The following is a 25,141-nucleotide window of genomic DNA, read 5'->3' as shown; positions in this document are numbered from 1 at the left end:
TACATACAGTCAACAGTTAATTTGCAAACTATTAATCAGTTGTCTCAACCTTGACTGTTCCTTCTGCAAATATCAGTCCATCTTCTCTGATTTCATTGTTCATGCATTTTCATACCGATTGCTCTTCGTTCCTGTTCTTTCCTTATCGATCTTCTGCCAAAATACATTCTATGTCTGACCGTCACTATATACTACTTATGTGGATATAAGTAGACCACACCACAGTTGATCAAATATTTCCTTTATTAGTGATTCATTGAGTGAGTTCTCGATCTTTGTACTTACGCTGAATTAATAACTCTGTTTTAAAATAAGCATAAACCATCTTACTGTATTGCATCTTATTGCATAGTTCCATGTAATTATATGGAAACCCTTGATCTACATTTTTTCATCTGAATTTACATTCGATCATAAGTGGAGTGGTCCTCTCTATTCATTCATTTTAAACACACTCCACTTAGTTTCACACCATTAAATTCATAAAATCTAATCGATTGTTGTATAAAAACATGGACTTCATTTGAAATTCTTAGGATACATTTAAGTAATCATTATTTTCATTGATAATAATAGAAAAATTAATTAGTTGCTATCTCAATAATATAATGAATGTTTTAAATAAAAACGAAATTTTTATATGGTTGAAATCATGAGTCAATTCTAGCTAGACTACCATGGAAAACCTGGAAGCATTGGATTGCCTTTTCATCCTATTGTGGGACTCCTCAGCAGTACGCATCCACGATCCCGCTTCACGAGATTCGAACCCAGGACCTATCAGTCCTGAAAATGAAATTATTTCCTTAAAATTATACTCAATAATAATTCTATTGACTACAGAACTTAACTAACCTTAAATTTTCGGTAAAAAAGGCATGATTACCTAAAAGAACTAAAAACAGAAGGTACTGTTACTTATTACTGTGAATCAACTTGAAAACAATGAATTTCAAATTCAACTACTAAATGAAGCTTGAATTTTCTTCAGATAATAGATCAGTTCAGTAAGCAATCACATTGTAGGAATCTGATTTCAATAATGTATAGTGTATAGCCTGACAATAGAGAATATATCTAATGGTCATTATGACCAATAAACTTAATAAATTCTTGTTACTATGATTACTCCTTGTTCTATCTCCAGATTTCAATTCCCTTATGCTTGTGATGTGTTAATCGTTTAATTTTATTAGGTAATCGTCACTCTTTATCACACTATTCATTTTAATTCAGACTATCAATTATACATTCACACAATCCACCATAACTAAACCAATCATTTGATTAGATAGTGGCTAGTAGTGGAATCCAGGATACGCGTGAATTAAGGATATATCGAGGCAATATGCACAGTATGCTTATATGCCAATTAGAGACTGAGCAGTTGCAGTCCTAAACATCAATGGGAAGATTCAAACAAACAATACTCATTGAATTTAATCATCTGATTATTCAGTGTCATTTATTAATTTATGTAAACTTTTTCTCAACTTGTCAGTTTCTATTAGCAGATTACAGAGAGGGAATGAAGGATATTTGTGGGAAAAGGAATTTATTTATCTGCTTCATGTTTGCTTCATGTTTATTAACTGTATAGTTTATTCAGCTCTGATAGGTATCAGAAATCAATTAAAATTAGATAATAATTGATTTATTTAATCACCAAAGCATCTGATCTGTTCTACAAATTCATGAACTAGCTTAGTGAGATTGTGGTCAGACTATAATTTATGGAGGACATTCGAGTGACTTTAAAATGACTTTAAGAATGTTCACCAACTTACTAGAGCTAAATGAGGTTTATAAACCTGTGTGAAGAAAAAAAATTATGATCTACAGTTGATGGTTAGAGTTAGGAACTAGAGTTAGAGTTTTCATCACGAACTGATATCAGCTAAAATGCAAAAATGTTATTTAGCCAAATAGGTGAATCAATTTCGTGCCAAAATCCAAGACGTGTTATCCCAAATCTGATTGGTTCGTCCATAAATTATGGTCTCGTCCATTGATTACCAATTCGATGTATGGATAATTGTTGATGAACAGAATTGAAGTGACTGAATTATATGCAAGATACTGGAAATATATGTCCAGTTAGGAAAATAGTTTGAGAAATTGTTTCAAATTTACTAACAACTAATTAAAAACTGAAAAGAACTATAGGCTTTATTCAACAAAAGAACTTTCAACCTTCCGCTTTATTTGAAAAAAATTTATCTATGGATGACTAGTCGTGGTTCGACAAGTAAATCATCTAGCCTAACGTCCGACTGTTTCATTTGAAGTTAGCTTAGATTATGCTTCAATCTAAATAATACTGTTATTTTGTTCTAGTATAAAATTATTACCCAATGTCTCTATCAGGGATAGAATTGAAGATATACAAGCCACATGGCTAGAGAATTAACTTAAGATCACTGCGTTAGCTTCTGGCGGTTCAAATTCCTACGTAATTATTTTCAAGTCCTCTGACTGAAAGTTTGAATAAACAAAAATGAGTTTAAACTAGTCAGTTAATAATTCTCAATCATATTACTGAATTTTCAGATACAAACTGATTTCCATATCAAAAAGTATGATCTACCTACAGTTTAATATCAGTTTACTGGAAATAATTATTAGGAAGCCAAAAGTACCAAAGTTTTTCACTCGTCATAATTAGGTAAACAAAAATACCGAATATCTAAAATTCACGTCTTGTCGGAGATACTTCCTTTAGTGATTACATAAGAGATTTATTATTTTGTATTCGCACCCCATATATTTTCAATCATTTTCCACTTGAATGAAACCAAAATATATTTTTTCAGTCCACATATAGAAAACAAATTTAGCGGTTTATATCTAATGACATTTAAATCAGTAAATATCACCTCTCTACTGATAATAAACATTTAAGAATGAATTCATTCACCAATACTGAATACAGAGTAGAAAACATTCGGAAGAATGCTCTGAACCTGAAAATTGATAAGTACCTGGTAAAGATAACATCTAAAACCAAAACACTGTTGACAGGTCCATTGACAATCAGTAATCAAAATAAAAAACGTAATTAATAATCTGTAAACTAAAATTAAAACTAAAGATTTGATAAATCTTTACCATCACAAGACTTTATTTAGGGATGCTTTTTGTACTACTTACGAGTAGGCAAAATAGTTCAGCAAAATTAAATTACCCTAACTCATTTGGAAGGATTTATGGCACATATAGTTAGTAATGCTGAGTATTTATTTTCATTTGAATGAGTTTGATGATATCTTGCAAGAAGTATGAATCTATTACCATTTTCGTAACTGATGGAATATCATAACTATTCTAGAACAGTGGTTTAAAAAAATCCCTCAACTAATCTGAAATTCCAATGTATTCCATTATTTTGTTTATTTTGAAATGAAATAATTTCATGATGTACAGTTGAAAGAAATAATAAAATGATCATTTCACTTGTGGCGTATGCTGGGTAGTTTTAAAAAAATTCAAAAGAATAAAACCGAGGTTCGAAAATTTTAATCATCAGTCGATTAGACCATTAATTCGACTCCAGTCTCATTATTTTCATTATTGACAATGTTGAAAAAGATGAAGAATGTTCAAAGAAGAAGATTGTCATTTAGATGATATACCTTATTGAAGGTGTTTAATTGTATTTATAGGGATTTAGTAAGTCTATAAGTGGACGAATTATAGAAAGAACCGGCATCACAATGCGTTTAATGATTCGAAGTACCGAAATACACTTGCCGAATAACCTAAAGTTAAAAGTAGGAAAAAAAGATGAAAATAATTTAATGGATCAGAAATGGGAGAGATAATTATCCACTGTACAGACATGAAAAATAAACGATAGTTATAGAGGTAATAATCACTGTTTACTGATTAGTGAGGTGAAGCATAAAAATAAAAGACAAAAAGTATCTTGTAAGGGTTGTTAGAACCAAGGAAGAACTAGAGATTTTACTAGTTACTTAAATTGTTGAGTAGACAAAGCCTCTATAGCTCATAAGTCCTTTGATTTAACCTCCCCATATTTCCACTAATTTGACTCAGTAGATTATTTGAAGGACGCTGCTGCTACATTTGCTGTCTTCGTCTGTATGTGTTCATGTGTATGAGATAGGAGAGCTAGGTCATCTGTGAAGTCCAAATCGTCTAATTGATTCTGAGATGTCCATTGTATTCCGTATTTCCCCTCAGATGTCGAAGTCTTCATAATCCAGTTCATCATCAGGAGAAAGAGGAAGGGGTAGAGTAGACAGCCTGTCTGAATCCGGTGCTTACTGGAAATGCATCTGTCAGCTGTCCTCCATGCACCACTTTACACTGTAGTCCGTCGTATGAGTTCTGGATAATGTTGACAATCTTCTCAGGAACTCCATAGTATCGAAGACGTTTCCATAATGTTCTCCTGTCCACAATACCAAATGTTTTCTCATAGTCAATGAAGTTGATGTATAGTCGCAAGTTCCACTCAACTGATTGTTCCACGATGATCCAACTTGTTGATTTCGAAGTTGGGCGTCTACTGCGCCTTTCATCCACTTCAGCAACACTCTATTGAAAACTTTTCCTGATACCGACAACAGTGCGATGCCTCTGTATTTTTCACATTTGCTCAGATCTCCTTTCTTTGTTATCTTGATGAGGTATCCTTCTTTCCAGTATGTTGGCACTTGTTCTTCCTCCCAAACCTTGTTGAATAGAAGGTGAAGCATGTTTGCTGTTACTTCAATGTCTGACTCTAGAGCTTCACCTGGTATATTGTCAGGTCCTGTTGCTCTCCCATTTTTGATTTGTCTGATGACCCGCCATCTTGATTTCTTCGATCGTTGGTTGTGTAGTGCCATCTATAGGAAGGTTTGTGTGCACTGCTTCGATGTTGGGTGGATTTAATGGAGTTGGTCTATTCAACAACTCGTCGAAGCATTCTACCCATCTTTTCCTCTGTTCTTGAATCTCCGTGATTGTCTTTCCTTCTTTGTCCTTAACTGGTCTCTCTGGTTTACTATATCTCCCTGCTAATTCCTTCGTTGCATCATATGGTTATTTAATATTCCCTTCTCTTGCAGCTTTTTCCACCGTCGTTGCTAGTTCTCTCATTTATTTCTGCTTGTCGGCTTTAATGCACTTCTTCACTTGCTTGTTTGCTTCTGTGTATTCAGCTTGTTCCTTAGCTTTCTCTGCCCTTGTTCGACTGCTGTTAATTGCTGTCTTCTTGTTCTTCCTTTCCTCAGCATTGTCCAGGGTTCCCACAGAGATCCGTTCCTTATGATGATGTTTCTTGAGACCCAGCACCTGATACGTTGAAGTTAGTGTTTCTTTGATCCCTTTACAGTTGTCCTCCATCGTAGTTTCTTGTTCTTTCAGTAGATCCTGTAGAGCTTGGAACCTGTTGTTTAGAGTTATCTTGAATTGGTTGAGTTTGTTAGTATCTCGAAGGAAGGCTGTACTGAACCTTTGTAGTGCTGTTTGTCCAGTTGTCCAGTGTTTCTAGTTTCAGTCTCATCTTGGCCATAGCCAGGTGGTGATCTGAAGCCATGTCAGCTCCTCTCCTGGTTCTCACATCTTCCATTGTCTTCCAGAATTTTTTATTGATACAAATATGATTAATCTGGTTCTCTGTGGTGTGGTCCGGCGAGATCCATGTAGCTCTGTGTATGCGTTTGTTTGGAAATATTGTGCCGCCTATAACCAATTTGTTGAATGCACATAGATTTGCAAATCTATCACTATTCTCGTTCCTTTATCTCAGTCAGTCCATGTCGTCCAATTATATCTTCATATCCTGTGTTGTCCACTCCGACTATAGCATTTAGACCTCCTATCAGGATGGTGAGGTCCTTTCTTGAGCACTTCGCTATGATTGATTTCAGCCTGTTATAGAACTGATCTTTCTCGTCGTCGTTGCTATCATCGGTGGGTGCATAACATTGGGTAACACTCATTGTGATCCCCTCTTCTTTGTTTTGAATGATGCTTTGATAATTCTGGATCCATGAGTTTGATGACGCTGCCCAGGTGCGTAAAAACTTCCACCACTCCCAGATCTTCTCCATCGAGTGTGATTTGGTTGTCGCCCTCTTAGTTGTATTATAGGACCTTGTTTTCTCCTTTCTAAATGTCTAGTCCTATTGCTGCAGGGGCTACTGCAATACTGACTGTCTTTAATTGCATTTGTCGATGTGCAAAAGAGGGAAGAGTTAGGTTATCTATCAAGTCCAAATCATCTAAGTATATCCAAGCTGTTTATTGTATTCCGTGCTTGCCCTGAGTTGTTCAGGTTTTCATAATCTTATTAACCACCAGAAGAAACAGAAATGGAGAGAGTCGTTAGCCTTGTCTGATACCAGTCTTCACCTGAAATTCATATTTGACATGCCGTCGATGGTCTCTTAAATAAACTCTTAGTTTTCAACTCGATATTTGTTATATAAAACAGATTTAAAGTAATGATTGCAAACCTTTAAAATTACTTCTGACTTTAAAAATTTGCCCTGTGTACTGACCGGAAAAATTACAATATAATTCAATATGATAATGATGAATGCATGATATGTAGATATTCAGTACTAGTAAACACTATCATTTTTAGTCATATCAATCGCCAATCGTCAAAAGATTCTAATCTCTGATATATTTGTTATGAACGTTTAAATATCAGGGGGTAAATTATGATGTATAAAATGAGTAGCCAAACATACCCATTTACTTCAGCTAGTAATCTTATCAAACAGCCTAGGACATACTCTGGTAGGCAGACAATTTGCGTCTTGTTATCTTCTGAAGTCAAATCTTCAATACAAATGTTGAAACAGTTTTATTGTATGGCACTAAAACTTAATCAACTACCACAACCATCACCGAAAAAGTTCAGGTGTTTGTGGATAGCTGTTTACACAAGATGCTCCAGATCCATTAGCCAAACACTATAAGTAGTAACCTACTATGACAGAAAACAAATCAGCTTCTAGTTGAGGAAGAAATTAAGAAAAGACCCTTAAGGTGGATAGGTCACATTTTACAGAAATTGTCAAATCTCATCACAAAGCAAGCCGTAACTTGGAATTCTTAAGGCAAAATAAAAAAAGAGGGAAATCAAGACTTACGTAATTTAATTTACAACATTATTGTGATTTTCATTATTTTTATTTTTATTAATATGTAACATGTGTAAACGTGGATTAGGATTGGCTGAATGACGATTACGGCTTCGTCGTGAACTGAACCACATATTACATCCATTTATAGTGCATTTATGCATTTCTTTCAAATGAACTGCACTGTGATGAATCTTAAGTGCTCCTATCAAAATATTGAAGAAAAAAACATAACAACAGCAAAAAGTTAAAAAGATGAACAATTTTTACTTTTTCTTTTTCAGTACGTAAGTGTTACTATTGGTTGATTAGTAGGTAGCTCAAAGTTTACGAGTATTTTTAATCTTTACATTATCTAATTGTTATATCCCAAAGCGATTTATGAATGGTAACTCTGTGAACTATTTGTGGACCAATATGATATGTATATTTCCTATTGTATAATTGTTAAGTAACTAACCTATTCATATTCGTGTCCCTCTTATTATAAGCTTTATTTTGATCCATAGACTATTATTATACGATTCACCATTCTTGAGTTATCCCTAGTCTATCAGTTACTGTTCCCCTTATTCACAGCCACATTTGGCAAAATCTTGTACAAATATTATTTTCTATTTTATGGTACGATGTGGTCAGTTTGTTTGGTATATAAACCCAGTATGTTTGAGAATAATGATTCATATTGCAGAGGCTGTTATTGATGTTCTGGACTTAACTGGCTGGGCTAGGCAGAAATCAGGACTGATAAGTACTCAAGACTGCTCATGCGGCTTTTGTGTATCATTGCTCTGATCGATAATCCACTGCTCTCTGATTGGCGAGAATCAGCACGTTCATATATATCAACTGGACAAGAACGCAAGCAATCAATATAACACTAATCATTGACTAAGATTAAAACAATACTGACTATTTACCTGCTGATATACAAATATCTTACATCTTGCTTAAACAGGCTAAAACAGTAATCTAGATGGTTATTTTGAAATCACAATCATAGAGTTTCCAAATTAATTTATGACATTTCAATTGTGAATTCATAAATAATTAATTCATCATTATAATTACAATTGTGGATCAAAGTCTTTTAATCAAGAGTCGTTGAATAACCTAACGTTAAACATTTTTGAAACGATTTTTAAGAAGCCTAAGGTTCTCATTTACACTTTGTTGTCATTTTATACCAAATAATTTTTTTTGAATTTTCCAATATTTTCATAATTAATGTAACTGAGCGCCCTTATCATATAATTTACACCTAAATTATTAAGTATGATTGTAGTGAACAAGAATATGGGTAGGGATAATCGAATGTTTCTAGGCATAAATTACAAACTATCTCACTAAAGTCTAATAACCATACAGTAAACAGTTAATTTGCAAACCATCAATCAATTGTCTCAATCTTAACTGTTCCTTCTGCAAATATCAGTTCATCTTCTCTGATTTCATTGTTCATGCATTTTCATACCGATTGCGCTTCGTTCTTGTTCTTTCCTTATCGATCTTCTGCTAAAATACATTCTATACCTGACCATCACCATATACTACTTATACCGATACCAGTAACCCATACCATATGATAACTAACTAAGCCTAAAATTTGAAATACATTGTGAACCGAATATAAGAGTAAAACTTGTAAAATCTTCATTGTTTAATGTCTATAAGTCGTAACTAGTCTAAATTCTTACTAGTATCTTATAAGATATTTTACAATTGTACTAAACTAGGTTTATATTCCTGATATAATTTAGGAAAGATTTTTAAGTACATTTTCATGTTTGACCACTGGAAATAGAAAGTTTTTATTGATGGGAAAAAACACTTTCAATAAACTAAGTTGATAAATTTAATTTGATTTCTTTTTAAATAAGTAAGATTTGTTATATGATTCATTAATTTGATGGAAACATTATTCTTCTTAGTCAAAGATTCAATATAACAAATCACGGTGAAATCTTACTCCAGAACTCGACTACGTTTAAGCTGTTAATCTAATCTAATATCATAAATTTTCATATTATCATTTCATATTTATTTTAATTCTAAAATATAAGTAGCCATTCTATTCAGAAGGGGTTTTATGGAGATATCAGTGTTTTCATAGTTGAAAGCATGAGTCGATTGAAGCTAGACCACCAAGGAGAACTTGGAAGCACTGGACGGCCATTTCGTCCTATTGTGGGACTCTTCAGAAGTGCGCATCCACGTTCCCGCCTCATGGGACTCGAACCCGGGACCTACCAGTCTCGCGCCAGAGCACTCAACCGATAGACCACTGAGACTGGTAGGTCCTAGGTTCGATTTTAGCTTAATGCTCATGGTAAAGGATATTTTCTCTGGTATTGGATATCAGTGAAATTGAAGATATCCCATGTATTGCTCGCGATTTCGGATCCTTCAGTTGGATGGTAACTGTGTAGTGAAGGAGAACAACCGACTATGTATTTAGCACAAATTACAAAGTTGATTGGCAAAATAGAAAAACCATACTCTGATAATTTATGTGCAAAATGTTCATTAATTGTCTCAGGCTCCATTGTTTCTCGATTTCCACATCAATCGCTTTCTGTTTCTGTTCTTCCCTTCTATATCTTCCTAATCTTCTGCTGCCAGATATTCTATTCCTGACTCAAGATATATACTACTTATATTGATATAAGTAGCCCACCCCATAATTGGATCACAAGGTTGATATTCATATTGTGATTCAATAGTTTCCTGTATTATAATGACTATCAGTTTGTTCAATCAATTCTGTGAATTAACTATGGTGTGTGACAAATATCATTAATGGTAAAGGATGAGGATAGTGTAATGTAACTAACAGACTGAAACTAAAAATATAAGCTATTGGATATCAACCAATTGGTCTGAAGTTCTTGAATTCGATTCTTGGTGAGATCAGGATAATTACTGCTGAAAGGTCCCATGTTAGGACAAAGTAACAATCCGAAGCTTCTTAGTTTTCAATATTTATCTAACTAAAGCCACTTACCACTGTTAATCTACAAACTAATTATACAACAGAAGAAAAGCAACAATTAAATTTACCTTTATCACAGAATGTCTTCCCACAATTTGGACATATAACACGCTTCTTATTTCTTTGTTCAAATTTCTTGTTATTGATCACAGTCTGATTTATTGTAATTGGAGTAGACGGATACTTCAGAGAATAATGATCGTAAGCATATTCAGTAGTTATTACTTGTATATTCTGTATAATTTCTTGAGTTGAAAGATCATCAGATTGTTTAAGTTGATTTGAATAGATATGTCTAGCTATTAATTCTAAATCAAAGTTAATAATGAACTTAAAATATAGAATTTTATCAATTAAAATCGATAGTGTAGATCATTTACCCAGTAAGATTAAATGAATGTGTTCTCTTTAACAAGATTTATTCTGCCAAATTCTTCATAACCACCATAGTAAATCTAATCAGAATATGAACTATAGTTAGATCAAATGTAATATAACTTCATGGGTCAAGTAGAAAAAAAATTAAATGTCCAAAAGAAATTTCATCACCCTGTGTTAAGTCTGTTTACAGTCTATGTGCTTATTCACTTCCTTTAAACTATTTATATATTGTTTTATACTACTTGTTACTTACTTACTTACTTTCGCCTGTTAATCTCCCAATGGAATATAGGCCGCCGACCAGTATTCTCCAACCCAACCCCCGTAGAAAACTAACTCGCTGAAAAAACGCTAACCAGAAAAATATAATTCATACCATGTCACTTTTATAGTGAGAATATAGTGTTTTTATTGACCACCGCTCAAATACCTCAACCATCTAGACTAATTTCTTATTCTTATTAACATTCTATCATTTCACCAATAACTCTATTGGTATTTCTTTACAATTTTGTCAGTTTATTATGATTTATTAAACATATGGCCAAAATTGTAGCATTCAGAAATAATAAATTTGAATTTATGAAATTTGTGGTAACTTGGAACATTTTGATGATTAACAACTTTGAACAAAAGTTACGTAATGAACTCCTGAAACTACTTTTGTATGTACTAATATCCCATGTTTGATTTTCTTTTTTGTTGTTTAATTTCATTTGGTTCATCATTTAATGTTACGAAAATGGAACTCAACACTTTTAAGTACCTCATTAAGTCTAAAAACTTGTGAGTTCGGTATCTGATAATAACGTTCAGTTGGATAATCAAATTTATAAGACATAGTTTGATTGGTTAATGTGAAGGAAAATGTCAGAACATTTTAAAATAAAAAAAAACAAGCAACCAAGTGGTGAAGACCCAGAATTAACTAACTTTAAGAGAGTTAAAGAATAAACTACTCTGAAGATCAATAGGGAGTAGTCACTTCGTTATGGTACTAATGTTTAAAACAATGTTATACCTAATATATTAAGTCAGTTTTGAAATATATAGACTATTATCCAATATAAATAAGATTGTAATGAATAATTTATATAAGTAAGTTAAATATTTAAGGAAAGGCTTAAATCAACCAATACGATATGAAAACAGTATGAAATAAATGTAGAATATAGTTGGGTATATTGATTGGTTACTGAGTAGTAACCAATAATACATTTATCGTGTCTTTAATTTTGATCAGATTCTATGGAACGAATTATAATATGATCATCACTCTAAGCAATTCAACATCACGTAAACTTTGTCTTGATATTAAATGTTTGAAGATAGTCAATAGGAAACTGCAAACATGACTTTGTGGTAGTTAACACTCGTTAATTTGTACCTGGAATTTTGAGGAAACATATACCCTCTGCGAAATTCGGACACACATCACTCAGTTACTCTTTACTGATGAGTGCTTAGTTGCAAGAAACCTAGAGTCAGGATTTCCTTTCAACTACATTAAACTGACATAGATTAGTATAAATAAACATTTTTTTTGCACTGAAACCAATCAGTAGAAGGTCACTGAAAGTTTCCTTATCTATCAGAGTTCTTTCAAAAAAATTTAAAAAATTAAATTACCTCCTTTGCTAAGACTACCTGTCCAATAGGTAGGAATAATATTCTTGAGATTTTTTGTTTGATTAGTAATTCTTCCAGTTTGATTTTGATAGCTTAATATATTCAATGAAAATTTACTAATCCAATTCAATAAGAGTTCAGGATTTAAACTGAATACTTCATCTTCCATATTTAATATTTCTTGTCTTTTAAATTGGTTATGTTGTGGAAGGTTGGCTTGATCATCATCGCCATCATGAACCTGACCACCTGAATGGATGCTTATATGAGCATTCTCATTAGGAATTGAACTGACTACAGATGAAAACTTATCTTGACCAATATTATTATTAGTAGTAGTCCAATTGTCAAATGTATCATTTAAACATTGAATAAATGTTGAATCATTACTGTGTTTAGTTAAGATTTGATTTGATAAACAGTATGAGTTGAATATTCTAGAATTCGATGACATTTTATTTAACATAATCTGAGGAGGTAACAATTCAAAAGATGAAGTAGCATCATTATTATTGAAGTATAATGTAGAACAGGCTGGAATTCTGTATAAATCCTTATCTTGGATAATATTCATATTTGTTACATTTATCTCTTCTATAAGATCAAATTGAATAGTTTTTAATAAACTATCAGCTAATGTATTTAAATTTGGTAGATTTTTAATTTGTTTTAAAATTAGATATTCTTCATTAGGTGTACACATATTCAATATTGATTGTTTACAATTCTTTAAAGAAACCACCAACACCATCACCACCACCACCCCCAACAACAACAATAGATAAGTAGAAAAATTAGTAACTACGCGTAACAAATTTCGAAAATTAACAAATATGTATTCATAATTATAAACAGTGTTTTCTTTAAATTCACTTGGTATTGTTTGTTTGAATCGTCTCATTGATGTTAAGGTCTGCAACTGGTCAGTCTCTTTTATTGGCATATGTGCATACTGTGCGTATTGCCTCGATATAGCCTTAATTCACAAGCATTATAAGCAAAAATGGATAGCGGCTAGCACAAGCAAGTGGCTATCAGGATTCAGTAGCTAAGTAGATAACGCGATGGCGTTTGAAGCGAAAGGTACTGAGTTCGAGTTCCAGAGTGAACATCAACTCTGAGATTCAGGTATATCCAGCTGACGAGTCCCGAATAGAACGAAACGCACGTCCTGGATTCCACTGCTAGCCACTATCCATCTTTGCGTATAGTGTTTTCTTTACTTTTAACAGTCAATAAATAAATACATTTAGCTATTTTTGATGGTAGTGTAGTGTCTAGCACAATGTTATGCTTTCATGGTTATTCTCACTTTTGGATAGTTCAATTATTTTTTCTTCTTTCAGAAACATTATTCATACATATTTTGACCATGTCAATTATCCCCATATAACCTGAACTGCTTTTTTATTTGAGCGTGTATGTATGTATCGCTTACTCTGTGTAATTAGTTTATTTTTCTCAGCCTATAAATAGCAAGTCATACTTTATCAAATGGAGTTGACGCGCTTTCTTTCTCCGCTTCGTTTCATTGCTTCTCATCTCAATATCTTTTTGAGTAAATGAATAAATGAAATAAATTCATTCAACTTTAGCCGTATTTGGTTTCTTGTTACTGCTATCACTCAAACGGTGTTACCTAGATATAACATACAACATTAAACAGAAAATTTATATTCATGACTTATTCGTTCGTTCACACAGAGAGCCGAATTATGGGCCATTAAAATAGTTAGAGAAATCATTCCCAAACCAGTTGTCATGAATGCAACCTTAAAGTGACATGAAATCTTGCATGTATGCCGACTAATGATTCTTGTTTAGATGTATTTCATGAAGTTCTAAGAGAAGGCTATGGACTATAGAGACGTTACAGTCGCATCTGTGACAAAAATCACTGATATACATATACCAAACAGAAACTTACATTTATCATATAACCACATGTATAGTCTGTTAAAGACCAACCAAATATTTTCAAAATTTGTTCAAATTGATATTTTGTTAAATAAATCTCATTGAAATAATCTAACAAAAACTTCATTCGAATTGGAATTAAATGGCAACCACAAAGAATTAAATTTGTTAGTTGACATAAGATTATAAGAATATGTAATAGGCTATTTGATGATGTTGATGTTATTTGCTCATTAAAATGATTGATATAGATTACAAAATTTTCTATTGCTGTTAGAACAAAGAAAAACCCAGGTAACAATGAATAATATTGATGAGAAGTTGAAAATCATTCAAAAAATAATGTTGAATAGTAAGATTGAAATATAGTTGAAAGCATGAGTCAATTAAAGCTAGACCACCAAGGAAAACCTGGAAGCACTAGACGGCCATTTCGTCCTATTGTGGGACCATCGGATGTCGGCTTAGTGGTCTATCGGCTAAGTGCTCGCGCGCGAGACTGGTAGGTCCTGGGTCCGAGTCTCGCGAGGCGAGGTCGTGGATGCTCACTGTTGAGGAGTCCCACAATAGGACGAAACGGCCGTCCAGTGCTTCCAGTTTCTCCTTGGTGGTCTAGCTCCAATTGAATCATGCTTTCAACTATGCAAATACTAAATATCCACAAAAAACCCCTTCTGAAATATGGTTAACAGTATAGTCTATGTCATGCATCTTTATTTGTTACTCGTCAGCTAGATATACCTGTATCGCAGTGTTGATGATCTCACTCAAACTCGAACCTAGTATCATTTGTTTCAAACACCGATGCGCTGAAATAATGAGCCTAAATAGCCGATAACTTGTTCACCGCATACGATTTATATATATATATATTGAAGACTCTATCGGTATATGTAAATACTGAAAGGCTTGCCTCCATATTACTTTTGCTTACAAGTTTTACCAAAAATGAATGGTCCCTAGAACTGGAAATCATAACCACAGCTCCATCCTATTCTGGACTGGTCAATAAGATTATCCAAATATATTCATTACTATTAACAAAAGAGAAACTGAGACTATTACACAAATTTTGTTGAATGTTAAACATTTCAGTCCATATATATGGCTTATTTTTTAAGCCAATCAGGTTAATTAGATAATCGGACCGCTGACTTAAATGACTAGGAGCTTGGTATAGTTTATAATGGATGAGAATAATCGAATCCCTACTAAATGTATAACTATCGCTTCCGGTGTTTTTAAAGAAATCTACCAAGATATCATAAATTAGCTGTTATCTTATGCAACTTCACAATCACAGATCTCACACTAAGAGATGATAATAGGATTTCAAAAAATATTCAGCGTTTAAGCCAACTTTATTTATAGTTTACCGGTATGTGTTTGATTGTATAAGATTTGTATTTATTTACTGTGTTCATATTTTTTCTACCAAGGTATGAGTTCAGCTATTAAATTATTCAACTCATGATAAATAACTAACATCATGACTAGTATCTTCTATATGTTTAAAATGCAGTTAGATAAGAGTAAGAGAATGAAATAACAAACATTGTGTGTAGTTACCTAATTGTATTGATAGATTCTTGGGAATAAATATCGTAAAGGTTTGATATTTATCAGAAGCATTAATACCGATGATTTCATCAAATTGTTCGTATATGTGCGCGTGTATCCTAGATTTACTGTCCGAAAATTACATTCTAAAAATTCTATCCTAGGATTTATCGACAGTAAGTAAACTTATTCCTTCTTGTGAGGAAAAACAGAATGTCCAACAATTTCGCAACAATGTAATTTTTCATAGTTAACATTATTGACTGTTCTCAGTTCAAGGACTATTGAAAGTCGGAAGCATCAGAAATCTGTTTTTTCCTAGTAAAGGACTTCTTGGTAGTCAGTATCCTTGGCCTTCCATCAAGAATCAAATCCAGGACCTCCGATCTCTTTTGCAGACACTTGACCTCTTTATGCATTTATTATCAATCATTTAACGTTATATGTTATCTGTGCCTAAACTCTCCTCAAATACTTTACAGTTGATTGCTTTGAACTGAATGAATGGTCAAGACTCATTCAAATTAAGCCTCAGTAGGTTGACCTATGTAATCAAACAACAATCAAGAAAACTTGTCATTTCAACTTACCATGAAATGTCCATGAATGGTTACATTTAGAACAATATCGAAGACTAGTTGTACATGGTGTAAAACTGTTACATTTACACAGAATACATTGATAATTTTGACTTTCCATAAAACCTAATGCCTGAAACGAATTTACAAGTAAACATATTTTTAAATGAAGAAATAAAGTCGTAGAAAAAATTAATCTGATCGAATCGATTAAAAGTAGTTAGCTGATTATGTGAACAAAGTTAATCGGTAAATAATGTTAGAATGTTGTTATAACTGTAAAATCTGGACATAGAACACAGAGAAATGCTGCGATCTTGAAAGACTCAAAGATGAAATCAAAATTAATAACAAAAGCAAATTTATTCCATTCCATCACCTTTTAACCAAATGAACCCATTTATTTATTGACCTTACTCAAATTTAATGATTGATGAATAAATATTCTACATAGAGAAGATACAAAAATGAATATTGCAGAGAATTACTACAGATTCCATATTATATATTATACTGAATGAAGTTCGTACTAAACTGATACAAAGAATGTTACACTAAAATAAAATCAATGTTACCAAGCTGTAGCTAGATATACACATAATTCAATCAATCATACTATAGAAAAGTGAGTTTTTCCAACTCTAATATACTGTGGTGGTCGATATTCGATATTTTCCTTAAGCTTCGTATATTGTTCGTCCTGATAACCGTTACTCGATAACGCCCCAATGTTGTATCAGTCAGAAGATGAATACGAAGTGTTGATTGCGTTTATTATTGAATCACACATAGATATCCAAAACTACAGGCACGTCAAGCACGCATGAAAGAGTAGTGCCATAAAGCAAGTGAGTGAGCGGGCGAGTCGAATGAGCGAGTGAGAGATCGACTGATCGAGTAAGCGAGTACAGTGAATAGGATTAAGATGTACATATGGAAATGCATGAATCATCGAATCAATTAAGCGATTAATAGTAAGGCTAGCAGAATGAATACATGCGTAGGCAGTAAGCAATGCTCAAGCGTACATAATAAAGGTACTGTAGTATAGATAGATTGTTATTGTGCAAGTGACTCTGTACGTTAAATAAGTTAACAAAAGGCTTAAGCAAATTAGATATGAACAAACTCAATTGTATGTGAGCTGCTATAATATGACGTCCTGTTAACTGAGTATTTTAGAAAACCAAGCCCGGATAAATGATCAGGGTTGGGCATGGGGTTAGCGACCCCATCCCGTAGAAAACCAAATTTCAGTGGAGGAAGAAATCAGGAAGAAGCACTGGAAGTCGATAGGACACACATTGAGGAAAGCACCCAACTGCGTCACAAAGCAAGCCCTCACATGTAATCCTGAAGGCCAAATGAAAAGAGGAAGACCAAAGAACACATCACTCCGAGAAATGGAGACAGACATGAGAAGAATGAACAAAAGTTGGATAGAACTAGAAAGGAAGGCCCATGACAGAGTGGGTTGGAGAATGCTGGTCAGTGGCCTATGCTCCATTGGGAGTACCAGGCGTAAGTAAGTATGAAATTTTCATACTTTTTAAGCGGAAACAAGTTAATATATCTTGCAACGAGAACTTTTCAGTAAAACATCATGTATATAATATGGTATTTCTTATGTAGTAAGAAGTTATTACAAAGCAGTATTCTACAATGATTCCGTTTAGATAAGTATTCATTGAATTAATTAGATCAATCACTACTAAGTGTATTTATCGCTTCTAAATATTCTCACTACAGATATAGTAATTTCAATAGTTGAATTCATGAGTTGATCTAAGTTAGACCACCATTGGAAACCTGGAAGCACTAGATGGCAGTTTCGTCTTAGCGCGAGACTCCTTAGGTGCGCGCATCCACGGTTCCACACGCAAGATTCGTGCCCACCACCCTCGGGCTTGCGCGCAAACGCCTAACCTCTAGATTACTTAGTCGGCATCCATTGGTGTTAATGTCCAACTTCAATTGAATCATGATCTTGCGCAACCCCTTGTGGACGTTCATTGCTGAGGAGTCCCATACTAGGGCGAAACGGCCATCCAGAGCTTCCGGGTTTTCAAATGATGATCTAGCTTAGATCGACTCATAAATTCAACTATTAAAATTACAACAATCTTCAAAAATCCCCATTGTAATAAAAATATAGTAGCTGGTTAAATTTATAAAATTTATAAAATCACAAGGGAAATTTCCGTAGTTTTGTGTTGATTAGTTAATCAATTAAAGTTACATTTCCCATTTTCAGTTCTGTATAAAAATTATTTTTTCGAAAATTATGGAAGAATCTAGTCAATAAGCATATTCATTAGGCTTATTATATATATATTCTGATATTTCGATTACTGTTTAAATGGATTATGGAACAATTAATTTCAACTCCCTTTTAATCTAAGAAACTAAATAATAGACGGATGAGTGAGTTATGAAGACGTGTCTAAGTTGGTGACATTTATCATGTTATAGATTAGATGCACTGTGATTAACAGTTGACTTTGGCACGAAGGTTTCGTCTTATTTGTTACCTGTTAGTTGGATGCACATTTATTTATTTATTTAAACACATAAATATTGATCAAAGGAAGCACCAGATAAATATGCGCCACACAAATCTCATTCGATTTGTGTGAGGGCTGTGATACTGACCAGGTGTCCAAACTGAAGCAGGTGGTTTTCTTAGAGGGCCACACCCGGAGCCTTTGACCTAACGGTCTCACCCACAAGGCAGTGGAGCATCGTAAGGAGATGCAGTCCTATGGTAGCCGGTGACCAACGATTGATTCATATACCATGTGTTCCCTCAGGATACTGGGGCCCATGTGCACCATTGGTTTGGAATCAGGGTTTTCCAACTCCCCTAGATGGACTTTCCATGTCCACCGACCCGGTTAAAGCACCGGACATTCGCTTTTCATCCTCTCGATTTCGTAAACAACAGCAATGCTACGAGAAGGCAGTGAGTAGGACTTCCCTGGCAGAGGCTATATACGCGTGGCCATGTGAGAGCATTTCGAGAGGGAGAGCGGACTCTCCCCACTCTCAGCCATACCAGGGTATTTGGGGGGCCGAATGCACATAAATCCAAGCGTTGTTGTTGTTCATATTAGAACTGTAATCTATTAAGAATAAATGGAGGTAATATACATCATTCACTGGGTTAAAGTATCAACTTGAGTAACAACACTGAAATGCAACTAAGTTCAGCTTGAGAGTCCCGAAACTAAACAAAAAATGTATGCTGGTTACTAATTTAAGACACTACTAAAATATACTCAGTCTACAATACTGTATGGTAGCTTTTTAACAGGACAAAATGTACATCCTGAATACCACTACTAAGAATGATTATTCCATCCTATAAAAAACTTGTGATAAAAGGGCTATATCAACGCGGTCAGCAAATGATGTACAAATGCTACCAAAGACCGGCCAAAATTCATCCCTGTTTATTAACAACTGGATAATCTCAACCCTTAACAGCAATGTTGCGGACATTTAAAGAGCGACCGAAACCATCTAGTGCTTGATAGTTGTTTCTTTCTTACACTGAACACCAATCACTCCACATCTAATTAAAATCGGTGCCTTCACACATCATGGCAACCACGAAACCTGGATTTTAAACTTAATAATCCACGTGTTTTAAAACAACAAAATACTTTTTTTGAGAAGTAGTAAGACCTTTTTGATAGAACTTATTTCTCATATCTTTTATTAACTAAAAAATGTTAACATTGAAAATGAAAGCACATATATTGCTATTTCTTTAAAGGCAATAATCATTTTAAGCAAAGATGGATAGTGGCTAGCAGTGGAATCCAGGACGTGCGTTTCGTTCTATTCGGGACTCGTCAGCTAAATGTACCTGCATCTCAGAGTTGATGTTCACTCTGGAACTCGAACTCAGTACCTTTCGCTTCAAACGCCATCGCGTTATCCACTCGGCCACTGAGTCCTGATAGCCACTTGCTTGTGCAATGGGGTGAAGTTTAAATTCATTTAATAATCATTTTGTCTATTCTCAACATGTATTTCATTGGATATTACAAATTTTTCGTTAGATTGTAGTTTTTGGACATCACATAGTGACAATAAAAGGTTTTTACTGAATAATATATAATATGTTCAAAATCTGTCATTCATGATAATATTTAATATATCTACAATTTGAAGATTATCAATGATTGTAAGTGAACATATATAGATAGATATTAGTCTCAATTCCTTCAAAAAAACTTTTTGAGGAAGAAGCATCAGTTGTTGTTGTTGTTGTTCTTGTTGTTTGAATGTTATTGAATATTCAACTTCATGTGTCTTTTGATCCATTTGTTGTCATCACTTGGCGTTCATTTAGTGCACACACTAGATTATGTATTTGTATGCATGTCTAACATTGTCATTTAATAAATTTTAAATAAGAAAGACACATTTAAGTCATTTTATTCATTTCCCCCCCCCCCGCCTTCAATAAGTGATATAAGTAAAAACAAAAATGGCTAAATTGTTAATTTACTTATAGTTTTCTTAGAAACAAAACAAATTTGTATAACATAATGAAGTATGTTAGTTAGTTTCTATTGTTTGGCGACATTTTTTTTCTGGTCAAAATATATTCTATAAGTCAATGTTCAATTATTTAGTTGACTTAAATAGATAATAATGACATATACCATGATAAAATTGACAATGATGTTCATGACAAAGATGATGTTGATTTCCCTAAAGATTTTTTGAAAGAAAAGAAAATAGTGATTAAGAAAAAAAGAGTCAGAAAAGTTTAAACTTCCCATTCTTATCTGGTAGTACCTAATAGTTAGGGGGGAAATAGCACACACACCAAATGGTCATCAAACTTTTCTTTTTTCATTATGAAAATTGTCACATTTATGTAGTATAGATTGAAAACAACATAATTGAACAGTTGGTAACAAAAGATTCAAAAAAATTGAAAATAGGGTGAGGGAAAACTTCTGAAAATGTTAGTTCATGAAAAAAAAGTAAAAAAAAAGTTTTATCCAAATAATGATTTGTAAAATTCCAGCTACTTATTATAACTTTTTAAGACCTTTATTATCTAGGGAACTATGTAGGTGGCTATAATGATTCAATAGTTTGGTAGATATTACTCATTAGGTTGAATTATCACTGTAAACAACAACATTAAAGTACAAATAAATTTAATTGATGAGCTTCGAAACAAAATAAAACATGTGTCTTGATTTTTGCTACTAGATGCGATTTTAAGATATAATCAATCCAGATTATAGTATGATATATTTTTAACTTTGGTTTCAAATTAAAAGATTTACATACTCATTGGAAACAGAGAACATCAATAAATTCACTTAGTATTACTTGTTTGAATCTTCCTATTAATGTTTAGGGCTGAAACTGGTCAGTCTTTTATTGGCATATGTGCATACTGTTCGTATTGCCTCGATATAGCTTTATTTCACAAGCATTGTAAGCAAAGATGGATAGTGGCTAGCAGTGGAATCCAGGACGCGCGTTTCGTCCAATAAGAAATGTTTTTCCCAAAATGGTAAGATTTGTTTAACAAAATTACTTGTTCTTATGTTAGTATATCATTATCTTTTTATTAATATATACGACATATTGTAACAGATGTTTGGAAGCAATTGGTAAACAGCGTATGTGACCGGCTTTTAACACTGTGACACTCATTGGTATAAAATATCTGTTACAGCCCAAATGGCAACTCTTTTCAAGCCTTAGATTTTTTTATTATGTTCCGAAAAGTCTTAGAACAAGAAAAAGAACTACTTTAAACGACGCAATTACTGAACATCTCTCGGTTACAGGACATCAAGTCAATACCTTGCAATCTTCCTAAGTGATTTATAAATAACCAAGCTCCAGTTTTCTGAAGTTTGAGGAGGCCGTTACTATCAGGCATTTGAAAGCTGATTTATGTTTTCAAAAGGAGATGGTTATCTTTACTTACCTTGGTGACAAATATCCCATTAACTCATCATAAAATTTTGTTCAACTCTTTGAATTATTGTGATTTTTTAGATTCCGACTGTCTTCCAGGTTAGTAATCTCATTTAAATTACTTATTATCTGCGTTTACTCACCACGTAACCATTGGTTTTTAGCCCTTCAGACTTTAGTTACAATCAATGATGTAGAATGCTTTTTTTACATAGGGTATATGTTTATAATAACTCCACCTGTAGCTCTTCTAGAGTTACTACAAGTCCCAAACCCGGGTAAAGGAGGAAGGTTGAGCATGGGGTTAGCGACTCCATCCCGTAAAAACCAACGCGCTAAAAAAACGATAACCAGAAAAAATAATCCAAACCATTTAAACTCTGCCCTGGGATTTAAAAGGAGAACTATGACGCCTCATGATGAAAGCCGAGATCCTTCGGAAGTCAAGAGGCCGATGACCCTTCTAACGGCCAGAGCAACTCTTTTTATAGGTACATGGAACGTCCGGACAATGTGGGAGACCGGGAAGACCAGTCAAATAGCAATGGAATATGTTTATAATATTTTATCAAGTCTACCAAATTTGTTTACACCCTTGATATGCAAGCAAATTCCAACTAAACTCTTTCATGAAAGTAATTTAAATCTACTTTATAGTTATGAGTTTCAAATGTTACTGGTTTGAAGCATCTGATGAGAACCAAACAAAATAAAATGAATTCATGCTATTCCACTAAAATCTTTATTCTTGCTCTCTTCTAGACAATAAAGGGAACTAGGTGTATGAAACGCTTAAAATGAAGTCAAAACAATTAGTTGCTTTCATTTAGTATTGTTTGTTTGAATCTTCCCATTGATGTTTAGGACTGCAACTGGTCAGTTTCTAATTAGCATATGTGCATATTGTGCGTAATGCCTCCGATATAGCCTTAAATATGAGAGCTGACCACGGTGCAGATTCCCCCAAAAACATAATGGGAAGATTCAGGACTCAGTGGCCGAGTGGATAACGCAATGGCGTTTGAAGCGAACGGTAGTTGGTTGGAGTCCCAGAGTGAACATCAACTCTGAGATGCAGGTACATTTAGCTGACGAGTCCCAAATAGGACGAAACGCACGTCCTGGATTCCACTGCTAGCTACTATCCATCTTTGCTTACCCAATTAGTTGGTTTGTTTTTTTTAAATCGTTCTTCAAATATTATAATTCTGTTTAGTTTTATATACACATTGCGATTTATTTTATTAAAAAAAAACATTCGCTCATTTGTCAGAAGGTAAAACACTGTTTAGTGCTCCGTAAGTGGAACAAATTCATCAGATAAATTATATCTCTCAAGGTTTTATTTCAATTTGCATTATTTAATAAAGTTCGAGAAATGCCAGTTTACAAAACTGATAACGACTTTTATATCACTACGTGTATTTGATGTATACAACAAATGGCAAAAAATCAAAAATCTCCACAACCCCATACTGATAATTACCACGTGCTCACTAGTGATTATCTTCTAGAGGTAATTCTCAGAGTTCTAATGAGAAGCCGTGACTAGTAGAACTAATCCGTGTCAGGTAGAGACAGGTATCTACCTCACACAATGAAGATAGTCGCGCATTTTCGTGGATTGGCTGAAGTTAGACATTAACACTGTTGGATGCCGGCTCAGTGGTCTAAAGATTAAGCGTTCGCGCTCGAAACCGAAAGTCCTGGGTTCGAGTCCTGTATGTGGGGTTGTGAGCGTGCACTGTTGAGGAGTCCCATGCTGGGACAAAACAGCTGTCCAGTGAATCCAGGTTTTCGAAGATGGTCTAGCATTGATCGATTCATGATCCCAATCAAAAAATCAACAATCTCCACAACCCCATATTGATAAATGGTGTACAACCTAACGGTTTAAAAATACACTCAACAATCATATTATGTCATGATCAATTACGGTTATTATTCACAATTCATCATAGAATTAAACCCTCACAGTGATCCTATACAGCATGAAAATAAACTAACTGAAAAGAAGACATTTTGGTCAATTTCATGTTTTCTATGGATTAATAGGAATTACGAAATCAGATACACTCACTAACAAGGATTGATCTTCATTAAACAATCACTGAAAACCAAGAAGTACTGATCATCTGTTTTATTGTAATATAGAATTCCTCAGCAATGAGAATGCATGACCTCACCATCAGGGACCGAATTCAGGATTTTCAATCTCTCATGCAAACGTTTAACCTCTAGAATATTCAGTCAGTATTCAGTGGGTTACATGTTTAACTTCAATCACTTCTTAATGTATTTATTGTCACTTACAAACTTTTAAATAACACACACTATCTATCACAACATCTCTGAATGAATTGATTTCAATCTTATAACATTGGTTCAAATTAATTTCTTTTTTTCCTTCATAATATCATACACTTAACCTACATAAGGTGGAATAATTTTCATTGGTACTAATGATAATCAATCAATATTGACTGAATGTAGAAACTGTCACTGATTATTTGATTCATAATTATTCTATAGTCGAACTCATGAGTCAAGTGAAGGTAGACCACCGCGGAAAATCTGGAAACACTGGACGGCTGTTTCGTCCTAGCGTAGGACTCCTCAGCAGTGCGCACCCACAATCCCGCCCCGCGAGATTCGAACCCATGACCTACCAGTCCCGCGCCAGAGCACTTAACCGATAGACCACTAAGCCGGAATCCGATGGTGTTTTATGTCTATTATGTCAATCATTTTAATAATTTTGAAAATTAATTAAAATCATTATAATGATAATTAATATAATATAATGAAGGATATAACTGAAAGAATAACATTTAAACAAATCAAAACTATTCATTAAACAGTAATAATTCACAAACATTAAATTGGACATTTTTCTTACTCACATTAATGTATGAATTACACCACATGGAAGTGAAATTTTGAAAACAAATCCTAGAACAAAGTTCCAGTGCTTCGACAACTGTATTTACTTTGCACAATTGTTTATATATATATATATA

General features: G+C 33.6%; 1 protein-coding gene across 1 annotated transcript; it reads right to left on the bottom strand.

The window, feature by feature from the left end:
* Positions 1–10,128: 10,128 nt before the first annotated feature.
* On the bottom strand, positions 10,129–12,808 carry Smp_138340 (hypothetical protein; the record flags this gene model as incomplete). The annotated part of the gene is made up of 2 exons (XM_018799529.1): positions 10,129–10,403; positions 12,124–12,808. The coding sequence occupies 2 exons, from the start codon at positions 12,806–12,808 to the stop codon at positions 10,129–10,131; spliced, it is 960 nt and encodes a 319-aa protein (XP_018651309.1).
* Between the last annotated feature and the right edge of the window lie 12,333 nt (positions 12,809–25,141).

The sequence above is a fragment of the Schistosoma mansoni genome, chromosome 3 (genome assembly GCF_000237925.1).
Source record: "Schistosoma mansoni strain Puerto Rico chromosome 3, complete genome".
NCBI classification, from domain to species: Eukaryota; Metazoa; Platyhelminthes; class Trematoda; order Strigeidida; family Schistosomatidae; genus Schistosoma; species Schistosoma mansoni.
This window is presented reverse-complemented; position numbering and strand designations above follow the sequence as displayed.